We start from the raw sequence: 18,972 nt of genomic DNA, 5'->3' as shown, positions 1-18,972 counted from the left end.
TACATCTGGCTGATATTTGGACTACATTTTTTTTTTGTCTCTGGTGGCCATCTTTGGGCTACATTGGGCTACATTTGGGCTCTAACATATATATAGCCCAATGTAGCCCAATATATATTTTTTCAAAGTTAATTTTCATAAAAACCACTGGAGCATATATCTTGAGACATAGCAAAGGCACATCGGGCTACCAGTCCCTACAATTTTGCCAAGTTTGGTGGAAATCCATTCAGCCGTTCGGGCTAAAAGTGAGTTTGACCACCCTATGGAAATTAACATGGAGAAAATAAGTTTTGGGACCCCCCTTTTATCTCGGCCCCCGCTTGACGAATCCCCCCCACATTTTCAGAGAAGGAACGGAGCGGAGCGGAGCGTGCCACCTACTTTGAGAAATTCGCGAAGATTCGTCCACCGGCGCCAAAGTTATTCCCAATAGAATGTTGTGGATTTCCTATGGAAAGTAGATCCTAACTATAACTACCTACTGGCGACGGCCAGTAGGTAATATATATATATACATATATATATATATATATACACATATATACATATACATATATATATATTCTTTTCTTTTAACAGAAGGAGGGAGAAGTCGACTTGATATATATATATATATATATATATATATATATAGCATCAAGATAAATATATAAAAGTAAGTATATTTGTTTTGTATTATTCCTAGCTCCATATTTACGTATTTTGATGATAGTACGTAAATATGGAGTTAGGAATAGTATAACTATACTTACTTTTATATATTTATCTTGATGATATATTAATATTCTGGACTGAATATTTTTGAAGATTGACATTAAAAACGTGATATTCTGGTAGTACACCTGTTCACATACAGTCCCAGTTCCATGTCTGAAAACTACATTATTTGGGAATTCATTTGTGTAGCAGAGATCAACAGGACAGATTTTCTTTAACAATGTATTTTACATAATATACTTACACACGTGGTCCTCAAAGATCTTTAGTATGACACATTTTCTGTTTATTACCGATAATATTTATACTTTTACTTTATTATATACTGTCGGTATGTTAAAAAATCATTAGAAAAAGATATATTATGCAGCTTAAATTGATACATAATGTACATGACCAAGTCATCTTTAAATCCGGGTTAATCTGATGCAGTGAACATAAGGAAACGATTGAATCTCTGAAAATAAAGTCTCTCATATGACATTTACAGAACATTAACTTGTCTTTCATTAATCATTCATCAGAACTTCTCTGGTGTTATAGAAAGTTTACATTTTTAGCTGCTGATCTTGGTGAGCATTTTGTTAATTGCTTGCTTGACGTGTGTAGTAGAACTTCTCCTTCTTGTCTTTCCTTGGACCATTTTCCGACGACGCACTTCGCGGCACAGCTCGTAAAATGCCTCAGCAATATTACCTTCCCCTGTGCACGCGGAGCACTCGTAAAACGCGCATGCCAGGTCAGTGGCCAGTTTTTCTCCTTCCTCGGTGCTGACTTGTCTTGAGTGATCCAGGTCAGCTTTGTTTCCTACCAGGATCAAGGTAACGTTCTTAGGTTTTTTTATTTCATCAAGTAAGTTTTTAAAAGGCAGCACTTCCTCAAAACTGCCTCTGTCCGTGATGTCATAGACGATGACGAATCCTTCTCCCCACCGCACGTGACCTTCGCGCTGAATAGCATCCTCCTTCAAGAAAAGAGAGGAAGAAACAGCACGTTATCATAGGGATAGTTAGAAATCTTTCAGATAAAAGTTGAGGTCTGAGCTCATGGATAGTATTCTACACATACACATGGTCAAGTGATTTAAAACCTGTCTCCATTGATGAATATTTACTGAATCTGCTTGTGCTTAGTTCATAAATATTGCAACATGGAATATGAACAACTCATGCAACACTTTGTATGAAGATGTTCAACTTGCTAGGGTGAAAGAACATATGCGCAGTTGGCACACCATTAGAATGATGTTGGCCAGACTGGAGCCAGATGGTGTGTATGGAATATCAATGGGCCGTAGACCTATTGGCATTGCTTGCACCCAGCGCACCTCTGAAAAGGTGAGCCAGGCGCAAACAATGCCAATGTGCCCAATTATGGTGAATGCGCTGCCTCCAAGGCATCCACGAACTCGAGCTGCCCAGGGGGCAGCGTATTCATGTGAAAACAGCAGAAGCTGCTCCGTGTTTTTAGAGTACAGGCAGCACCCGCCTACACTTTCATAGGTGATTAGAGATCCCCTTGCAGGCGGGTGCAGTCAGTGAATAAACCAGCCTGCAAGGGGGTGTCTGGGGGGTCCATGTGACCCGCTTTACCTCTGCCGAGGGCTGCTCTCAGGGGGTGTACTGACAAGTTGCCACATTTTAAATGGCGCACTGAAGGCTTCTTTGACTCTGCACCTGCGTCTGTGATATGGCGCGGGCGCAAAGTCAAATCAATTCCCTCATTTGCATATAGCATGCCCCTATGCAAATGAGGGAACACCCTTTGTTGATAGCATTAGCTTTTTAAGTGCAATATTATAGAAGGGGATGCACAAGCTTCTGAGCCCCAATGTATAATACCAAAATGCCACGGGGCGCGCAAAGTGGGTGCAAGCACCCATTGCGCCCCCAGGGAACCTCATGTAATACGGCCCCTGGTGTGCTAATAAGCAGCTATGGCGCGCTCTAACCACATTTTTATATGGGGTGCATCAAAACTCAAATATAGGAGAATAAAACCTGTGCAACACATGCCGATTGTAGCAGGGGCAAACCCCTTACTTTTCAGATGGAGAAGCTACTCTTGGATGCTTACCTACACTATTCGGTAGTAGCATATGCTAGTAGCAATTCTGTAGGAAAATCCTGGCAATCAGAGTATTGTTATGCATTACAGTAGTGCATATAGTTGAGTTGGACAATGCTATTTAATACTAAGTGTTTTCTTTTCTTTTAGTTTCATGTCTTGTAGCGATTGCTGGTGAAAGATTTGAGAGGGACCCCTTTACAAAGACAGTGGAAATGAGGTACTTCAAACCAGAAAAGCAGAATTTTCCCCTAACAAACTGTTATACAACCCTGACGTGCAGAAATACACCTGTCAGACTTTATGTTCACTTGATACAAAAAAACATTTTATTTATACACAATAATACTATCAGTTACTGCATCATATAAAAAGACATTACACAATAAAAAAACTTTAAAACAGTATTGACACAAGATAAAAAACCTACTGGAATTGCACCTATATTGCTACAGGCTGCTAATGATACACACAATCACTTAGGACCAGCATAATGAAGACAACACGACATGTAGGACCTAAATAATTGTCAGTTACAGTTTGCACATCAAATTCATCAATTACAGATATGTTTGTTAACACCTTGTAGACATCAGTATTTAACCAATTTTGTATCGCTGTTTTGATTGTGCCTGAAATAAGAGCGTCGATGCGTTTCAATGGTTTTCATACAATTTTATCCATCTTTATCAAGACTGTTGATTTTCGTTGTCTTAACTCTGTGGTCGATACTGTGATTCTTCTCCCTATTTACAAAGCACATTTACAAGGCCTAATCATTATTTTGATCTCTGTGTATGCAAGTAACTCAAAGCACTCTTACTTTTTACTTTGCTTTACTTTGCATTTATCACGTCCTCCTAGATCCCCTTCAGAGTGTCTACACTGATTGTAGCAGCACTACTACCCCTGGGATTGATTAGATTCAGGGATGTATTCCCATTTTACCCCAATGTGGTCTCACCCCATTATTTTCACCCCCACGTTCTGTAAAATTCTTAAATTACTATTTATCTCTGTTGTTTGGTTCTGCATTTTTTGGGGCCAATTCTTGAGGCTCCTATACTTGGCTAATTTCGAAATCACCTGAGGTATACATAAAGTTCCAATTACTGCAGGTTCTAAAATGATCATCCCTACCCTATTGCTGTGTATATAAATTAGTACCTGCCGTAGTTCAATTCAATTCAATTCAAAGATAGCTTTATTCGGTATTTGACAACACCATATAAGCAAACATTACAAAATGCAATTAAAACAACATTTTTTAAACATTTACATACTAAAAAGGAGATTGTTACAAAAAATTCATGTTCATTACACTAGTCATTCAATTAGTCTAGTATTAAAAACCCTATAAATTTTTTTCCTAGAAAGCGTTTGATATATGTGTCGTTTCATTTGCTTGATAGAAAGGTTGAGGTAAATATGACATATTTATGTATTATATGGTGTTATTAGGCACAGAATAATACTTCTACAAACCCTCAGCCTTCTAATCGCTTCTCATAGACCCTCTACATTTTATAATAAACGACAGGAATTTTATCACCACTCCAATAGTACACTCGTCTTGAAGCAAATACAATCTTTGGAGGGCTGCTTTACAACTTCTCAAGCCCCACAGCTTTAACAGTGGCAATAGATGTTTTTTCCTACCCCATTGATAGTACTTGCAGAAAAGTATGCAATGTATGTTAGACTGAGTAGCTACTCCGTCACACGGGCAATTTATCATTTTCACTGACCAATCATTTGGGGCAGGGAACGTTATTAACCTGAAAAAAGAATCTGTCCTCAGACGAGCTAACAGCATTCTATGGTAAGGGGAGATATTTGGCGCCAAATAAGGATGTAGACCATGTTCATGCAAAATCTGGCGGTGGGCTATAATGGTAGACTTATTCCCATCTAGATAATATCTCCTCTCCTCCAATAGGCCAAGACATGTCTCTTTTAATACTTTTTTGGGGATTTGGGCGCATGATATTGGGTCTGAGAAGAATTCTGGCTGGCCGATGGAGTTCAGGAATTTTTTAACGTAGGCTAGCCAGGGTTGTTTAGCGCCATTCCCTTGCTGCAGGCAATCCTGTATTACCTCCCTATTGAAGGTCATGTCCTCGCATGTCCAGATCTTATGCCACAACATAACTGGTGCTATCTTTATAATGTCACTAATGTGAGATCTATCCAGTTCGTTGTGGCAAATAGTAGTGGATGTGGAACGCGGGACTCCTAGGAGGTACCTCAGGAAAGCATTCTCCACCCTTTGGATTTCAGAGCTATCTGCAAGTCCCCAAATCCCCGCCCCATAAACAGCTGTGGACACACATTTTGCTGCGTAGATCTTAAGTAGTGTGTCTACCGGTTTCCCGCCCAGTTTTTTGGCAAATTGCTTAACCGCCCCTATTGCGCGGGCAAAGGCCAGGTTCCGGGAGGTAATCGCTGCAGACCATGTCCCCCTATTATTAAAAATGATACCCAGGTAAGAAAAAGTTTTCGACATTGCTATCTTTGAATCATTAACAAAGGTTTTGCAGTCTGATATTTTTTTTCTCGTTGTGCATGACATCGTGAAAGTTTTCCCCACATTTATTATAAGGCCTCTAGAGCTCATAAAGGTTGCAAAGCCCGTTAATGCCTTTTGGAGTCCCCGCTGAGTGCGGGCCATAATCACCGCATCATCAGCATATAACAATAACGGGACTGCGAGTCCGTTTATCTTGGGGTAATCCACCTCTAGGTCATTCATCGAGTCTGCTACCTCGTTTATATACAAATTAAATAAAAACGGTGCAAGAATGCAACCCTGGCGAACGCCCTTTGCAATTGGGAATTTTCTGGTTTGCTCGCCGTTTTTGCCATATCTCACCGTGGCTCCTGCATCTCTGTATAGTTCCTGGATAAAAGTTAAAATGTTTTTATCTATCCCCATTTTAGTCAGGGTTTTCCACAGGATTCCATGATCCAGACAATCGAATGCCGAAGTTAAGTCGACAAATGTTAGAAACAAGTTCCCTTTTTTTGATCCAATATATTTATTTATTATAAGGGACAGGTTTAAACCCTGCTCTATGGTTCCCACACCCGACTTAAAACCATATTGGAATTTTGAGAGTATCCCGTTAGTCTTGGACCAGGTTTGTAATTTGGTTAGTAACACCCTGCCTGCTACCTTCATTAAATTATCTAACAGTGAAATGGGGCGATAACATTTTGGGTCTTGTCTGTCTCCTTTTTTAAATATTGGGATGACTATCGCTTCCTTCCATGTGTTGGGGAAACCTAGTTTGGTATAGGCGTTGAGGACATTTGCCAGTAAGGGTGCCCAGAGATCTACGTTCCCTTTAAATAGATCAATGGGTACACCGTCAGGCCCTGGAGCCTTTAGGCTTGCACTCTGGGAAATCGCTTGTTCCAGGTCTGCAGGGGTGAACATTACTTTTAATGGGAAATTTCCCTGTGGTTGTAGAAGAATCTCACTCCCCTCAGCCAACTCCTCTTGTGAGATCAACACAAGTGAGTCTTTCTTGTAGAGGGCAGTAAAATGATTGACCCAGACGTCTTCAGCTATGCCAATTTCCATGGAGTCTACCTTCCTATCTAGAAAGAAGGGGGCATTTACTTCTTTCCAGAAGGACGTATTATCCCTTAGTGCGCTTGCCTTTATCAAGGCTTCCCAAGCTGCATTTTTAAGTTCTTTCTTCCTTGTTAGGAGAGTCAGCTTGTAAGCTTGTCTAGCCTCCTTAACTTGGCTGCTATCCCTGGGTATGGTCTTTAAAGCCTGTAAAAGTGCTTTATGAGCACCTGTGCAGGCTCGATTAAACCAGCCATATATTCTCGTTTCATCCCTTGCCTTTAATTTTTTAGTTAGCTTAGCGTTTATTGCGGCTTTAATCTCATTGTATGCCTGTATTATTTGTTCTGGGTTGGTGCTTAGTTCCAGGCAGGTGTTAAATTGTCTAGTTTCTTTCTGTAATAGATCTTTCAGAAAGTTCGTGGGTTCAATTTTTGCCCATTTAATGGCGTAGCCATTTTTCCTGGCCAGTGCCACTGAACGGCCATGCAATATATCCGTGGTGCTTATTTTTTGGGTGCCAGATTTCCCTAGTTTAAGGGAAGTACTAATAGGGAAATGGTCACTTATTGCTGGGCCCTCCGTTTCAAACCCGCCCACCCAACCTTGGTTCCTATTTGAAACCAAGATAAAGTCTATTACAGTGCCTGCCCCATGACCAAAAAAGGTTGTTTGAAACACTACGGGTGGCTGGCAGAGTTCATTTGCAAAAGCCAAATCCCATTCATGCATAAATTGATTTAGCAAATTTCCCCCTAAGGAGTGTTCAAAGTGTGTGGTGGGATCCCCTTGTGAGTCAAAAATGCCACAGTTTTTTGTTTGGCTATAGGGACATAGGTGACAATTGAAATCCCCCGCTATAAGTAAGCAGTCTGCCGCCTGGCCGCCTCTCTTTAGCAGTGAATCCAATTCCGCTATTAGAATTTTTACCTCTACTTTTGGCATGTTATTATAAAGGTTTATCAGAAAGAAGGAGCGCCCATTTAATTTAAAAAACAAGCCTTGTAGTGAACTCCCTACACCTGCTTTTGGCCCACTTGCCTCATACATGTTCTGTTCTATGTTACAGAGATTAGAAGTAAAGATACAAAGTCCCCCCGAGCCCCTGCCTCGGTTACCCTGGATCGAGGGAACGTAGAAAGTGCTAAAACCCTCTATAGAGGTCTCATATGGGTCCCAGCACTCCTGTAGGCAGACTATATCCTGCTTTTCCATAAAAGTTAGGAATAGCTGGTCACGCGCTTTTTTCGCAAGCCCAGCAATATTCCAGGAAGATATCTTTAGCAAACAATTCCCCTCAGTGGTGGGGCAGGGTTCTTCCTGCCTAAATTGTGAGACCATGCCCTCCTGCAAGGCTTCAATCTTGTTATCGAGTTGGGACTTAGTCCTATCTACTGTACTCAGATATGGTTTTATGCTGGTAATTTCAGTTATGGGCCCAGTTCCATTCTCGGTCCATGACCTGCTGGATTTTTCTGTTAACTGCTGGCTTAACCAGTTTCCACCACCCGTGTCTTGCACTAGTGTAATCTCTGACATCACGGGGTTAGTATTTTCTACTAGGGAAGGGACATCATGGATCTTTTGTTGGGGAGCAGTGACTTCTAAGACCCCTGTGGTAACCTTTATTGGTCAATCGACCATGTCTAAGCAGTCGAATCTGTTCCTCATGGGAACCCCCTCCCAGTAATCAAAATTTGGGTTGCCTCTGCTGTGGTACCAGGGGCGGGAATTCCAGCCTCTGTTCCAACCATTATTGTTGTTATTCCTATTTCTGCTTCTATTAGTGTACCCCACCTGTGTCCAGGGCCAATCCTGAACATCATCCCATCCAGTTCTATTTTCGTAATTCGGGGTATTTAACGGAGGATAAAAAAAGGAAAGGCGCTGTACATCCACCCCCCCCCTTTTTTCAAGTGCTGGCCAGGAAGAGATATAGTCAGCCATAGCAGGATCGTCACAGTTGACTATAACGCAGTCACCCTGTAGGCTTTTTTTGGTATCCCCAATCCAAAACACTCTTCTAACTGAGTTGATTCTGCTATGATGCAATGGCTGTATAGGTCTATTTTGGCTAAGCCATTGCAGAACTTTGTTTCTCAGTGACCACTGAGGCTCATTCGAGCCCTCTGGTAATTCTGAGACCCCTGTTAGGACAACAGTGAACGGGGTGGCCTCAGGTGGAAGATGGAACGGCCGTCTAGGTCTAGATCCCGTCCTCTGTTTCCCCTGAGCTTGAGAGGGCTGAGTTTTTTGGGGTTTTTGTGAATTCTCCTTTAGGTTGGCTAGCTGAGTATTTAGGGCTACTAGGGCTGGGGTGGGTTGTACGTTATCACTAGTGGTAACGAGTTGGCCCTTTCCCTCTACAGTTTGGGGTTTAGGAGTATTTTGTGGATTATGTTTGACGCTTTTAATAGTCTGGATGTTCCCTTCTTTGTCTGGTCCACAGGGCTTTGGGCAAGCAGCTGGTGTTGTGGATGGTTGAGTTGGTTTAGCCGATTTGACCGGTTTGCTTGGCTGTTTGGTCTTCCCCTCCCCCATGTCTAGGGTACTCAGTGACTTCTGCATAAATGCAGGAGTATTTAGTTTGGCGAGTTGTTTTTCGATTACCCTTATGCTTTTCTCCAGGGGTTTCAGATGGTATTTTAACAGTTCCCCCATGCTGTTTGTGAGGAAGTCATGTAGTGTCACACACGAGGTACAAGGTTTTTGTATGCCCCCTACTGCGCCTAGTGTATCTAGGTTCCCCAGTGGCGTGATGTTCCGTGGGGGCGTGTTTGGGATCACACTATTGGTTGGTGATGGTGTTTGCAACACTACGGTGTTGTTACTATTTATGTTCGGATTGCAAGAATTCCCACCATTTGGTGGAGCTAATATGTGCTCATGTGGGTTCGACCCCTTATTTAACCTCTTAGGTATGGCACCCTCGCTGGCCCCCGTGGTGTTGGATTTTATGGCCATTTCATGATTATGTAGGAGTTGTAAATCTGGTGTTTTTTCCAGATCCTCCCCAGAATCAGAATCGGGGCCTAGTGACAACTGTGTTGCTGACAAATCCACAGTGTTTGGAACTGTGTGAACTAATGCACTTGTTGGATTCAGCAGGGGTATGATCGGCCCCTTTTGTATAGGGGTTTGTGCTGAGGCCAGCGGGCCCATAGACGATCTTTTTCTGGCCATCTCCAGTTCGTGAGACACCCGTCGATCTATCAATTGAATAGTATTGTCAATGGCTGCGTTGGCCTTGTGTAGGAATAGGTCAAGTGGACCCGTTATGTCAGTGGTTTTGTCTGTCTTTTTGCTTCTAGTGGCTCTGGTCATGATTGGGCGCTATGCGTCTCAGACGCAATAACTTGTGGGTTGCGAGCAAACTGATATCGCTGTTACAATTTTTTTTTGACTAGAATATGAGGTCCCACTAATTTATGACCACACAGATCAACAAGTGGACGGAGGAAAATATAAAAACAAAACGAAAATACCGTGGCCCAGTCCAGTCCTGCACAGTCTGTAACGGGCTGAAACGGGCCCGCCCTTGGCCCGGGCTTCGCCTCGCGCTTCTCCACGCGCGCGTCCCGCGTTGCGTGAAGTATGGTTTAATTTAAAGGGAGGGTAAAAGGGCGTTACCGCCGGGGGAAGAGGCACCAGGTGGTGGAAGCAAAGGCTTCTGGTCCTCGCAGTCCCCCGGTGCAGGCAGCCAACAAGAGTGGGGTCTAGCGCACGCTGGGAGCTGTTGGACACTCCGTCGATCAAGGAGGAGCTCCCACCAGCAGCGCGACCTCGAAGGATTTTTCCAGGCAATTTGGCGCAAGTCCGCTTCCAAACGTCCTTCAAAGCAGCAGTAGCACGGATTCTGTGAGTGGCACCCGCGAAGCGGGTGTCACGAAAGGTAAATAGGGAACGGCAGGTGATGGGCGTTACCGCCGGGGGAAGAGGCACCAGGTGGTGGAAGCAAAGGCTTCTGGTCCTCGCAGTCCCCCGGTGCAGGCAGCCAACAAGAGTGGGGTCTAGCGCACGCTGGGAGCTGTTGGACACTCCGTCGATCAAGGAGGAGCTCCCACCAGCAGCGCGACCTCGAAGGATTTTTCCAGGCAATTTGGCGCAAGTCCGCTTCCAAACGTCCTTCAAAGCAGCAGTAGCACGGATTCTGTGAGTGGCACCCGCGAAGCGGGTGTCACGAAAGGTAAATAGGGAACGGCAGGTGATGGGCGTTACCGCCGGGGGAAGAGGCACCAGGTGGTGGAAGCAAAGGCTTCTGGTCCTCGCAGTCCCCCGGTGCAGGCAGCCAACAAGAGTGGGGTCTAGCGCACGCTGGGAGCTGTTGGACACTCCGTCGATCAAGGAGGAGCTCCCACCAGCAGCGCGACCTCGAAGGATTTTTCCAGGCAATTTGGAGCAAGTCCGCTTCCAAACGTCCTTCAAAGCAGCAGTAGCACGGATTCTGTGAGTGGCACCCGCGAAGCGGGTGTCACGAAAGGTAAATAGGGAACGGCAGGTGATGGGCGTTACCGCCGGGGGAAGAGGCACCAGGTGGTGGAAGCAAAGGCTTCTGGTCCTCGCAGTCCCCCGGTGCAGGCAGCCAACAAGAGTGGGGTCTAGCGCACGCTGGGAGCTGTTGGACCTCGAAGGATTTTTCCAGGCAATTTGGCGCAAGTCCGCTTCCAAACGTCCTTCAAAGCAGCAGTAGCACGGATTATTATGCCGGAAGCGAAGCTCCAAACTAGCGCAACACTCCTTACCTGCCGTAGTTAAAATGGCTTGTACATGCAAAGTTTCGTTCCGTTTGCTAACGAGCACACCCGCCTCTTGTCTGGTTTTCGTGCCGTCCTTCCCACACGTTTGTCCGTTATCTGTATGGTACTGCATTTAAAAGATAACCTACAATGACAATTCTTACTGGCTTATTCAAGCATGTTAAATGGCTGTAATACTGCACTGATCTCAATTTTTATTTTAAAATTTGTGCCCGATTTATAGGCAATTACCTGGAATTAGCAGTAGTTCACCTTCTCATTTTCAAGTAAAAGTTGGTATAGTCAACCTTGCATTAAACCCTATACTGTAGTGGAACAGAAAACATCTAGTTTTAGGTTTCCTGACGATGTATTAGAAAAAAAAAGGTTCTATCACCCCTTCGGTTGTGCGATTACCTGAGAAACAACTTGTCGTAATCCCTGTTTTCTTTTCTTAATATTAAAATCGCGGGAATACGCACCGTTCTTACAATCTGAATAACCACTTGCACATGGCTGTAACAAAACCCAAAAGAAACCGTGTCAGATATTCCAATGTGACACAAAGTAAGGGTATCACTCAAGTAGGCCCATAATCATTGGTTAACCCCGTCTTTTGCGTTACTTAGGTTTTATGTATATGATCCGTCCGGTGGGGTCTCTGGGTTAAAGCAACTCCATTTAGAGCAGGCAAATAGGCCGCATATTTGAATGCTGAAAGCCCTCTACTTATCAGTCAATGTTTTTCCAAGGCCCGCCTTTCCGGTCTACCCTTGTAAGCTGTATCTTGATTGTTCCCATCCAACCTCTGGCAGTGAGTTTTGGGTTCTTTATTTACGGAATTCGAAAAAACGTTATCAATTCGTTCACACGATTTAGTTGTGATACCTCAATCGTTTCATATTACATGATTGAAAGTTATTTATAATTTTAATAAAAGACCACCGAAAGGAGGATCCGGCATTCTATAAACTATCTATGGTCTTTCAAATTACCAGGTGCGATTGCTCTTATTTGCACTGGTAGTGCTGTCATTCTATTTAGTGTAAAGTAATGTGAAAAAACCAAGACCTACTTGTCATCTCCTGGGTGATAGTATGATCGCGATAAACTCGGTGGAGTTCCTCCATAAGGTTAAGCATAATTCCAAACCATCTTTACCTATTGCTACCTATTTATACCTGTCTTTGTTACATTCCGACCCTTCAGGTTATGTCATCTTCCTGTACCATATTTACTGCTCATCTAGGGTTTAGGAGGATATAGTCCTGATCCAGTCCTCTTTAGTATTCAATCCTTTTTCCACAGTGTTAAGGAAGCACATGAACCATTGTTCACGTTTTTTTCTCCTCTGGTCCAAGTCTCCCCCCGTCTGTTGATCATTACTTTTTCTAAGATGAACCATCTAAACTCATTACAGTCATGTTGTTTGTTTTTAAAGTGTTCTGTCAGGGGGGCGTTTTCCTTCCCTGTTTTAATTGCCGACCTATGTTCTAATACTCGGATACGAAGTTATCTGCTGGTCTTCCATACGTATCCCAAACCGCAGGGGCAGATCAGGAGATAAATTACATTTTTGCTGCGGCAGTTATTCAGGGTAGTCGCAGTCAAAGTTTTGCCTGCAAAATTGATCTCTTGGCATATCACACATTGCGGACAAACTGAACAGGTGCCGCACTTGTTGTTGCCAGTGGCCACAGTCCCCGTAATAGTTATCTGGGTTGTTGTTACTGTTTTATATATTGGTACCACAGCATTTTTAATTGTTTTATTTCTCCTAAACGAGAAAAGCGGTTTCTCTAATTGCACTTCCATGCCATAGTTGAGGAGTCTCCAGTTACTGTTTACTATGTTTTTTATTTGGTTACTGATATTGGAGAACTGTGTCACGAATACTATCCTTTTCTCAACTTTATTTTTCTTTTCCTTGTTACCCTCTAACAGTCAATCTCTCTTTAACGAGTTCTTTAATAATTTGTTCGGATACCCCCTGGCCTTAAATTTCTGTTTAAGAACTTCTGCATGGCGATAAAAGTCAGGTAATGTAGTACAGTTTCTGCAAAGTCTTAAAAATTCCCCAAAAGGGATTTTGTCTTTTTGGGAGTGAGGATGGTTGCTACCGTATTGGAGGAGTGTATTTTTATCAGTGGGTTTTGTATATAGTTCAACCTGTAACTCCTTTCTACTTCCTTGATCCTGATGTCTAAGAATTCCACAGATGACTCACTGTAACTTGCTGTGAATTTCACGTTTGGATCCCCCAGGTTGATCCATTCCAAGAATTCAGTTAAAACCGTGCTGGCACCGTTCCATTTGAAAATGATATCATCGATGTAACAATGCCAGCAGGTTATATTTTCAAAGAAAGGCACATATCATTAAAAATGTGACTCTGCTCAAAGTTGCCCACATCGAGGCAGGCCAGACTGGGGCACAGTGTGTCAGGGGAAAATTCAGCTTTTCTGGTTTGTAGCGATTGCCTACATAACATAAATACTGCTTGAGTAATTTAACTTTTAGTACGTGATTATTATTTTGTCTTTTTAGAAGTACATGTAAGCAAAGTCCCTCCATGGTTCTCGATGGACAAATATGCTCCCTGTTTACTGCATGGGTGCGTAAGAGATTGGCAGATATCCATGTATCAGTAAATTAGGGATTGCATTAGTTTACTTTTGCCATACATTTTCAGGCTAGCACAAAGTATGGTATATGTACTGTGGCTTAAAAGAAATGTTTGCCACAGTGTTACAGGCCAGAGGGAGCTAATTCATCAAACTCCAGATTCCAAGAAACTTCCTTGAGTTGCAGACACCTATGACACCGGAATTTTATAGCTAGTGAAATTTTGCGAAGAGCTGGTGTTAGAAATGGGATTTCTGGTTGGCTAAGGCTTGCGCCAAAGCCTTAGCCAACCACCACTCTAGTCAGGGCAAGGGAGTTACAAGCTGAAGCTAACCCCTGCTGAGCCACTCGGTAGCTTGGCACGAGCAGTCAGGCTTATCTCAGAGGCAATGTGTAAAGCGTTTGTGCAACACACACAAAGCAGCAACACACTAGGCACACCACAAAGGACTCCACACAAGGTTATATCAAAAATAGCCTTTGTATTATCATAAACACATTAGAAACATAATCACACATTTACACTGTGCCAATGCCCCAAGTCCCACTCAGGACTTAAAGAGATGATTTGGCCTAACGGTGCAGCTGCCCGCTATGGCGGTGCAACTGAGAAACAAAAAGAGGCTCTGGCACTACTGTGCCTCCTGAGCACCACTCTGGGACTCTATAGAACAAAAAGTGCTCCCAAAATTTTGCAGCTGCCCACTGTCACGCGGGGCAGCTGTCAAATCCACATAGGCACTCACAGGGCCCTCAGAGTGGCCACTGAGGGCGGGCACCAACAATGTGCCCCGTCACGCCCCCCCCCAACAGAGTTACAACTGAGCCCCCACTCACTGGGGCCCTGTGGATGATTCTGTCAGCTTCGCCGGTCACTCGGGGGTCCCCAGGCACCGACAATGTGCCTCAGTGGGTCCCGCCTTCCTTGGAGCCTCGCTCTTCGTTTCTGCTGACATCACGGGGCTCTTCCTTGCACACGGGAGCCCTGCTCACCAACCGGCCACAGTTACTGCTTCTTGCTGCATACGCGGGGTTCTCTCTCTCTCTCTCTCTCTCTCGATCACGGGAGTTCCGCTTCACTATACGCACCACTCGGCCAGACTTCCTCTTTCTGCCCACAGTCAGGCAGCTCTTGCCTGGCTTCCGGTTTCTCTGTGCGCTGCAGTACTCATATTCGGCCGCAATGCGGGGTGGGCACCCACTGCTAAGATATGTATAAAGCGGGGTAGACACCTGCTTCACAGAGGCACCAAACAGCGGGGTGGGCTCCTGCTGGAACCTGGCAAAAACACAGGGTAGGCTCCCGCCACAGCACGCCAAGCAAGGTGGCCACCCGCACCCTGCCGCAACTCGAGGGAATTCCTATGCCGGGGATACCCTCTCTCTCCACACAGTGCAGGGGTGCAGACCTACACAACGCTCCTCTCTGGAAAGCAAAATCAGAGCGCTCACAAGGTACTAAGAGCAAAAAGTCCAAAGCAAAGTTCTAGGTCCATACGGCATAGCTGGCCCCAGGGAGGCCAGCACACAGGGCCCTCCAGATGGGAGGCAAGCCCTCAAGGCGGTTCCTCCTGGACCAACTGCGGCAGCAAGCCTCCAGCAAGTCCCGAAACAGCACACTTTCATGGGGTCACAGCCCCAGTATTTATACACGTTTTCTCTTTGTCTGCCCTGGCACAGGGCTTGGGGGAACCAGCAAAAACTGATTCAAGGGGAATTGGAGCACTCTGTTTACCAGGCTCCTCTTCCCCTTTGTCAGGTGGGGGCTTGGTGATCAGACACACCACAGGGGACAGAGCCAGCATTGTACAGGCCAGGCACAATCCTATGTAGGGTCAGGGGACTACACCTCCCACTACTCCAAACTTAGATGTCCTATTCAGCCTAGTGCTGACTCACCCTGCCCCTATCACTCAAAAGCAGACATGCAACTCACATCAGGCATGCAGACACATAGCACACAGAAATTCCAACTTTTAAAAGTGGCATTTCTAAAATAGTTATAATAAATTTGTGCACACCATTGCACATCATTTATTATTACCAGAAATTCCCACTGAAATACTTATCAGGGAATCCCCAATGTATTCCTATGGGAGGGCAGCCACACAGTAGTGAGAAACCAAAATGGCTGTGTGTCACTACCAGGACATGTCACACACTTAAGGTACATGTCCTATCTTTTACCTGCAATACACCCCACCCATAGGGCTAGCTAGGGCCTAACTTAGGGGTGACTGACATGTAGTAAAAGGGGGGTCACTGACATGGCACACACTTTAGGTGCCATGTCACAGCGGCAGTAACACTGCCCGCACAGGTCCTGCAATGGCAGAGGCCTGAGATAGGGTTGAAAGGCCACTTTGGTGGATGGCGCAATCAACACTGCAAGCCACACTGTAGCATTTAATCTACCAGCCCTGGGTATGAGAAACCACTTTACAAGGGACTGAAAGGTACATTAAATAGGCCAAACAGGTGTAGACCAATCTTACCATATTTAACATAGAGAGCACACACACACTTTACAATGGACAGCAGTGCTAAAGTGCCCTGAGTCCTAAAACCACCAACACCATGTCAGAAAAAAGGCTAGGAGAAGGCAAAAAGTTTAGGGATGACCCTGCAATAAGGGCCTAGTCCACCAGCTGGTATTATAGGTAACACAATATTAGCTCTGCTTCTAAGAGTAATGTGTTTCTGATATGCACCTTTTTTTCTTTTTATTTCCTAACATATCACATTACCCATACACATAAACTCCAATCTTGAACTCAGTAAATAAGGATAAACAATGTAGATCTATCATAGTCAAAGTCACAGTACATCGATAGATGTATGAAGCATTCATTTTCCAATACATTATTAGGCATTGAAATTTGGGAAAAGTGTGACTGACTGTATGCATCTGTGTGTGTGAGTGAGTGTGCTTATTTGTTATTTGCTAGGTGATAAGGCTGCACATGTCTAGTAATCAATACTGTCATAGGGATTATTTACAAAATTGTAGACCATAAGAACCACAGGTAATAATATGTTTAAAGTAAATGGCACGAGTTAGATCAGAAGTATGAACACACACACACAAATCAATACTTGCAATAAGCAGTTTAAATATAAATCAGTTGGTTTATTTTACACTAAATCAAATGTTCAAAAGTGGAGATAGAGCAGAAACACTTTACAAATATAACAAAACTAAGAAACAACCTAATGTTTTGAAATTGATACATTATATTTATAAAAATGTCACCAACGAAATGCAACAAACACACAAAAACACAAAACGATTTGTTCAGAGAAAACTTATAATGTCCAAACTAAATGACGATGAAATTAAACTCAAAAAAGTTATTACATAATTGTGTAATTAATAACTAATTAATAATATTACGTTTGTATAATTAATTATTAATTAATTATGAACACGAAAAACTGTTGTAACTGTATTTAGGAATTTGGGATGTGCAGTTTTGTATAATAGATGTTTGTTCCTAACAACCCCCTTTATTGTCCCTTAGAATTAAATCTCTTTTCAATCCGTTTTGCAATTGTTTGTGGTAAACATATCAACAGCAATGCCTAAAAGGTACACCCAGGTTCACGTCATTGAATAGAAAAAAGGTTTGCAGGCTATGAACTCATGAATGAAATATAATGTAACACTCAGGGACTAGCTACTTACAATAAGAGTACGTTTCATAGTTCTTTACATTTCTGCTCTCTGGCTTGAGAGAGAAATGTTTTATTAATTTTTTTATAAGGCACACATATAGTTATGCTGCAGCGTTGAGAGACGGTCACATGTGACACACTACTCAGAATCTTCTAAACATGAGCCTTCCAAAGCAGAAGAGGATGCAGAGGTGCATAGTGTGTGGGTGCCATCTGAACAGAAGCTTTGCATTTCACAAAGACCTGCTGGGCTCAACACTTGAGTGAAGGCAAGAAGGACTATATGTCTCATATAGGCACTGCAAATGATAATGGCCAACCTGAAAGCCTACAGTGCAAGTTCTTCATGGTCCATAGCGTTCTTACTATGTAATCATGATACTTAGTTGCAGCAGCAGTTGGAGTCAGAGAAGCTTTTTGACACCACAGTATTTTTACAGAGTCATTCATTAGAACTACCAACTCACATTTTGTCATTTGTAGTTTTCACACAGAGTCTTTCATTAAGATTGCAACTCATATTTTGTAGTGTGTTTACTCCCACAAGCAGTCCTCTATTAGCCTCAATGTTTGTAATTTCTTTCTTTGCATAATGAATTTTCTGCTTGGAAACACGATTTATTTGCATTGCTTGTACATGCAGATTCTGTTGAATCCCGACTTGCAACGATCTTATTATTGTTCTACCTCAAGCTATTAGAACAAGATGTTATTAAGATAATAATTAGAAAAGTATATGATTACTGTACACAGGTGAGATACATGATATTATTGACGTGTTTTATCTTACAGTTATCATTGAATGTAATCAGTAGCAAAATATTATCACATAATACTGAAGGTAGTTCTCTTCAGTAAACAGAATATTATTATTCAAGATGTTGTCTGCAGTTATAATATCATCTTTAGTTATATTTCAGCTCAAGAAAAATATTGAGGTTCGTTTTAAAATAGTGCGTGGGAAATACACAGCATGTCAGCAAGTATAACATCTATAACATCCGAAGTTCAATGCCAACGTCAGTTCCATAGCCATATTAAAAGTCTAACTTTATCTTTAGACATCAATACTTCTGCTGTGACTAAAAAGGCAGATGTACAATCAGGCAGAGCGTTGATGGCCAGTATGTCTGCTTCTCTCTCGTGTCCCACTCTCCTTTCCAGGGTCTATTTTTAAGCTGCATATTGTTTGGATAAAGTTAGCAGTAGGTTTGGAGACATGTAAAAGCTCACTTCACTTCCACTGGATTGTACAGTTAGTGGATCTTGAGAACAGTGCATGCTAACCTAGAAGAGGGTGACAGTGTACTAGGTCGAGAGAAAATTTGAGTCTAGCCAGTGTCCATGAGATATTTCTTCAATTTAGATTTGTGCAGTAGGAAGGAGGGAACAGTTCATAGGTCTACATATAGATAATTCCTGGTCCTTTACTGGAGAAAGCTCTTTTCGTGGTGGATAATTTATTGAATCTTCTGATGTTGAGGTGAAGGTCCCTTTGTCCTCTCATATTTCTTGTTCTGTCAGAATGAGTTAATTTAGAGGCTAACTATGCAGGGTATTCTGAGTGCAAAG

General features: G+C 43.1%; 1 protein-coding gene across 1 annotated transcript in view; it reads right to left on the bottom strand.

Moving 5' to 3' along the window:
- Nucleotides 1–889: 889 nt before the first annotated feature.
- RERG (RAS like estrogen regulated growth inhibitor) overlaps nt 890–18,972 on the bottom strand; it is a 612,141-nt gene continuing 594,058 nt past the window's right edge. The window contains exon 5 of the mRNA XM_086938969.1: nt 890–1,684. Coding sequence (XP_086795095.1) covers nt 1,277–1,684 — 408 coding nt within the window. The 3' untranslated portion in view covers nt 890–1,276. The remainder of the gene's footprint in view (nt 1,685–18,972) is intronic.

Source organism: Lissotriton vulgaris, chromosome 1_1 (genome assembly GCF_964263255.1).
Source record: "Lissotriton vulgaris chromosome 1_1, aLisVul1.2, whole genome shotgun sequence".
Lineage (NCBI taxonomy): Eukaryota > Metazoa > Chordata > Amphibia > Caudata > Salamandridae > Lissotriton > Lissotriton vulgaris.
Note: the sequence above shows the minus strand (reverse complement) of the source record. Positions and strands in the feature narration are given on the sequence as shown.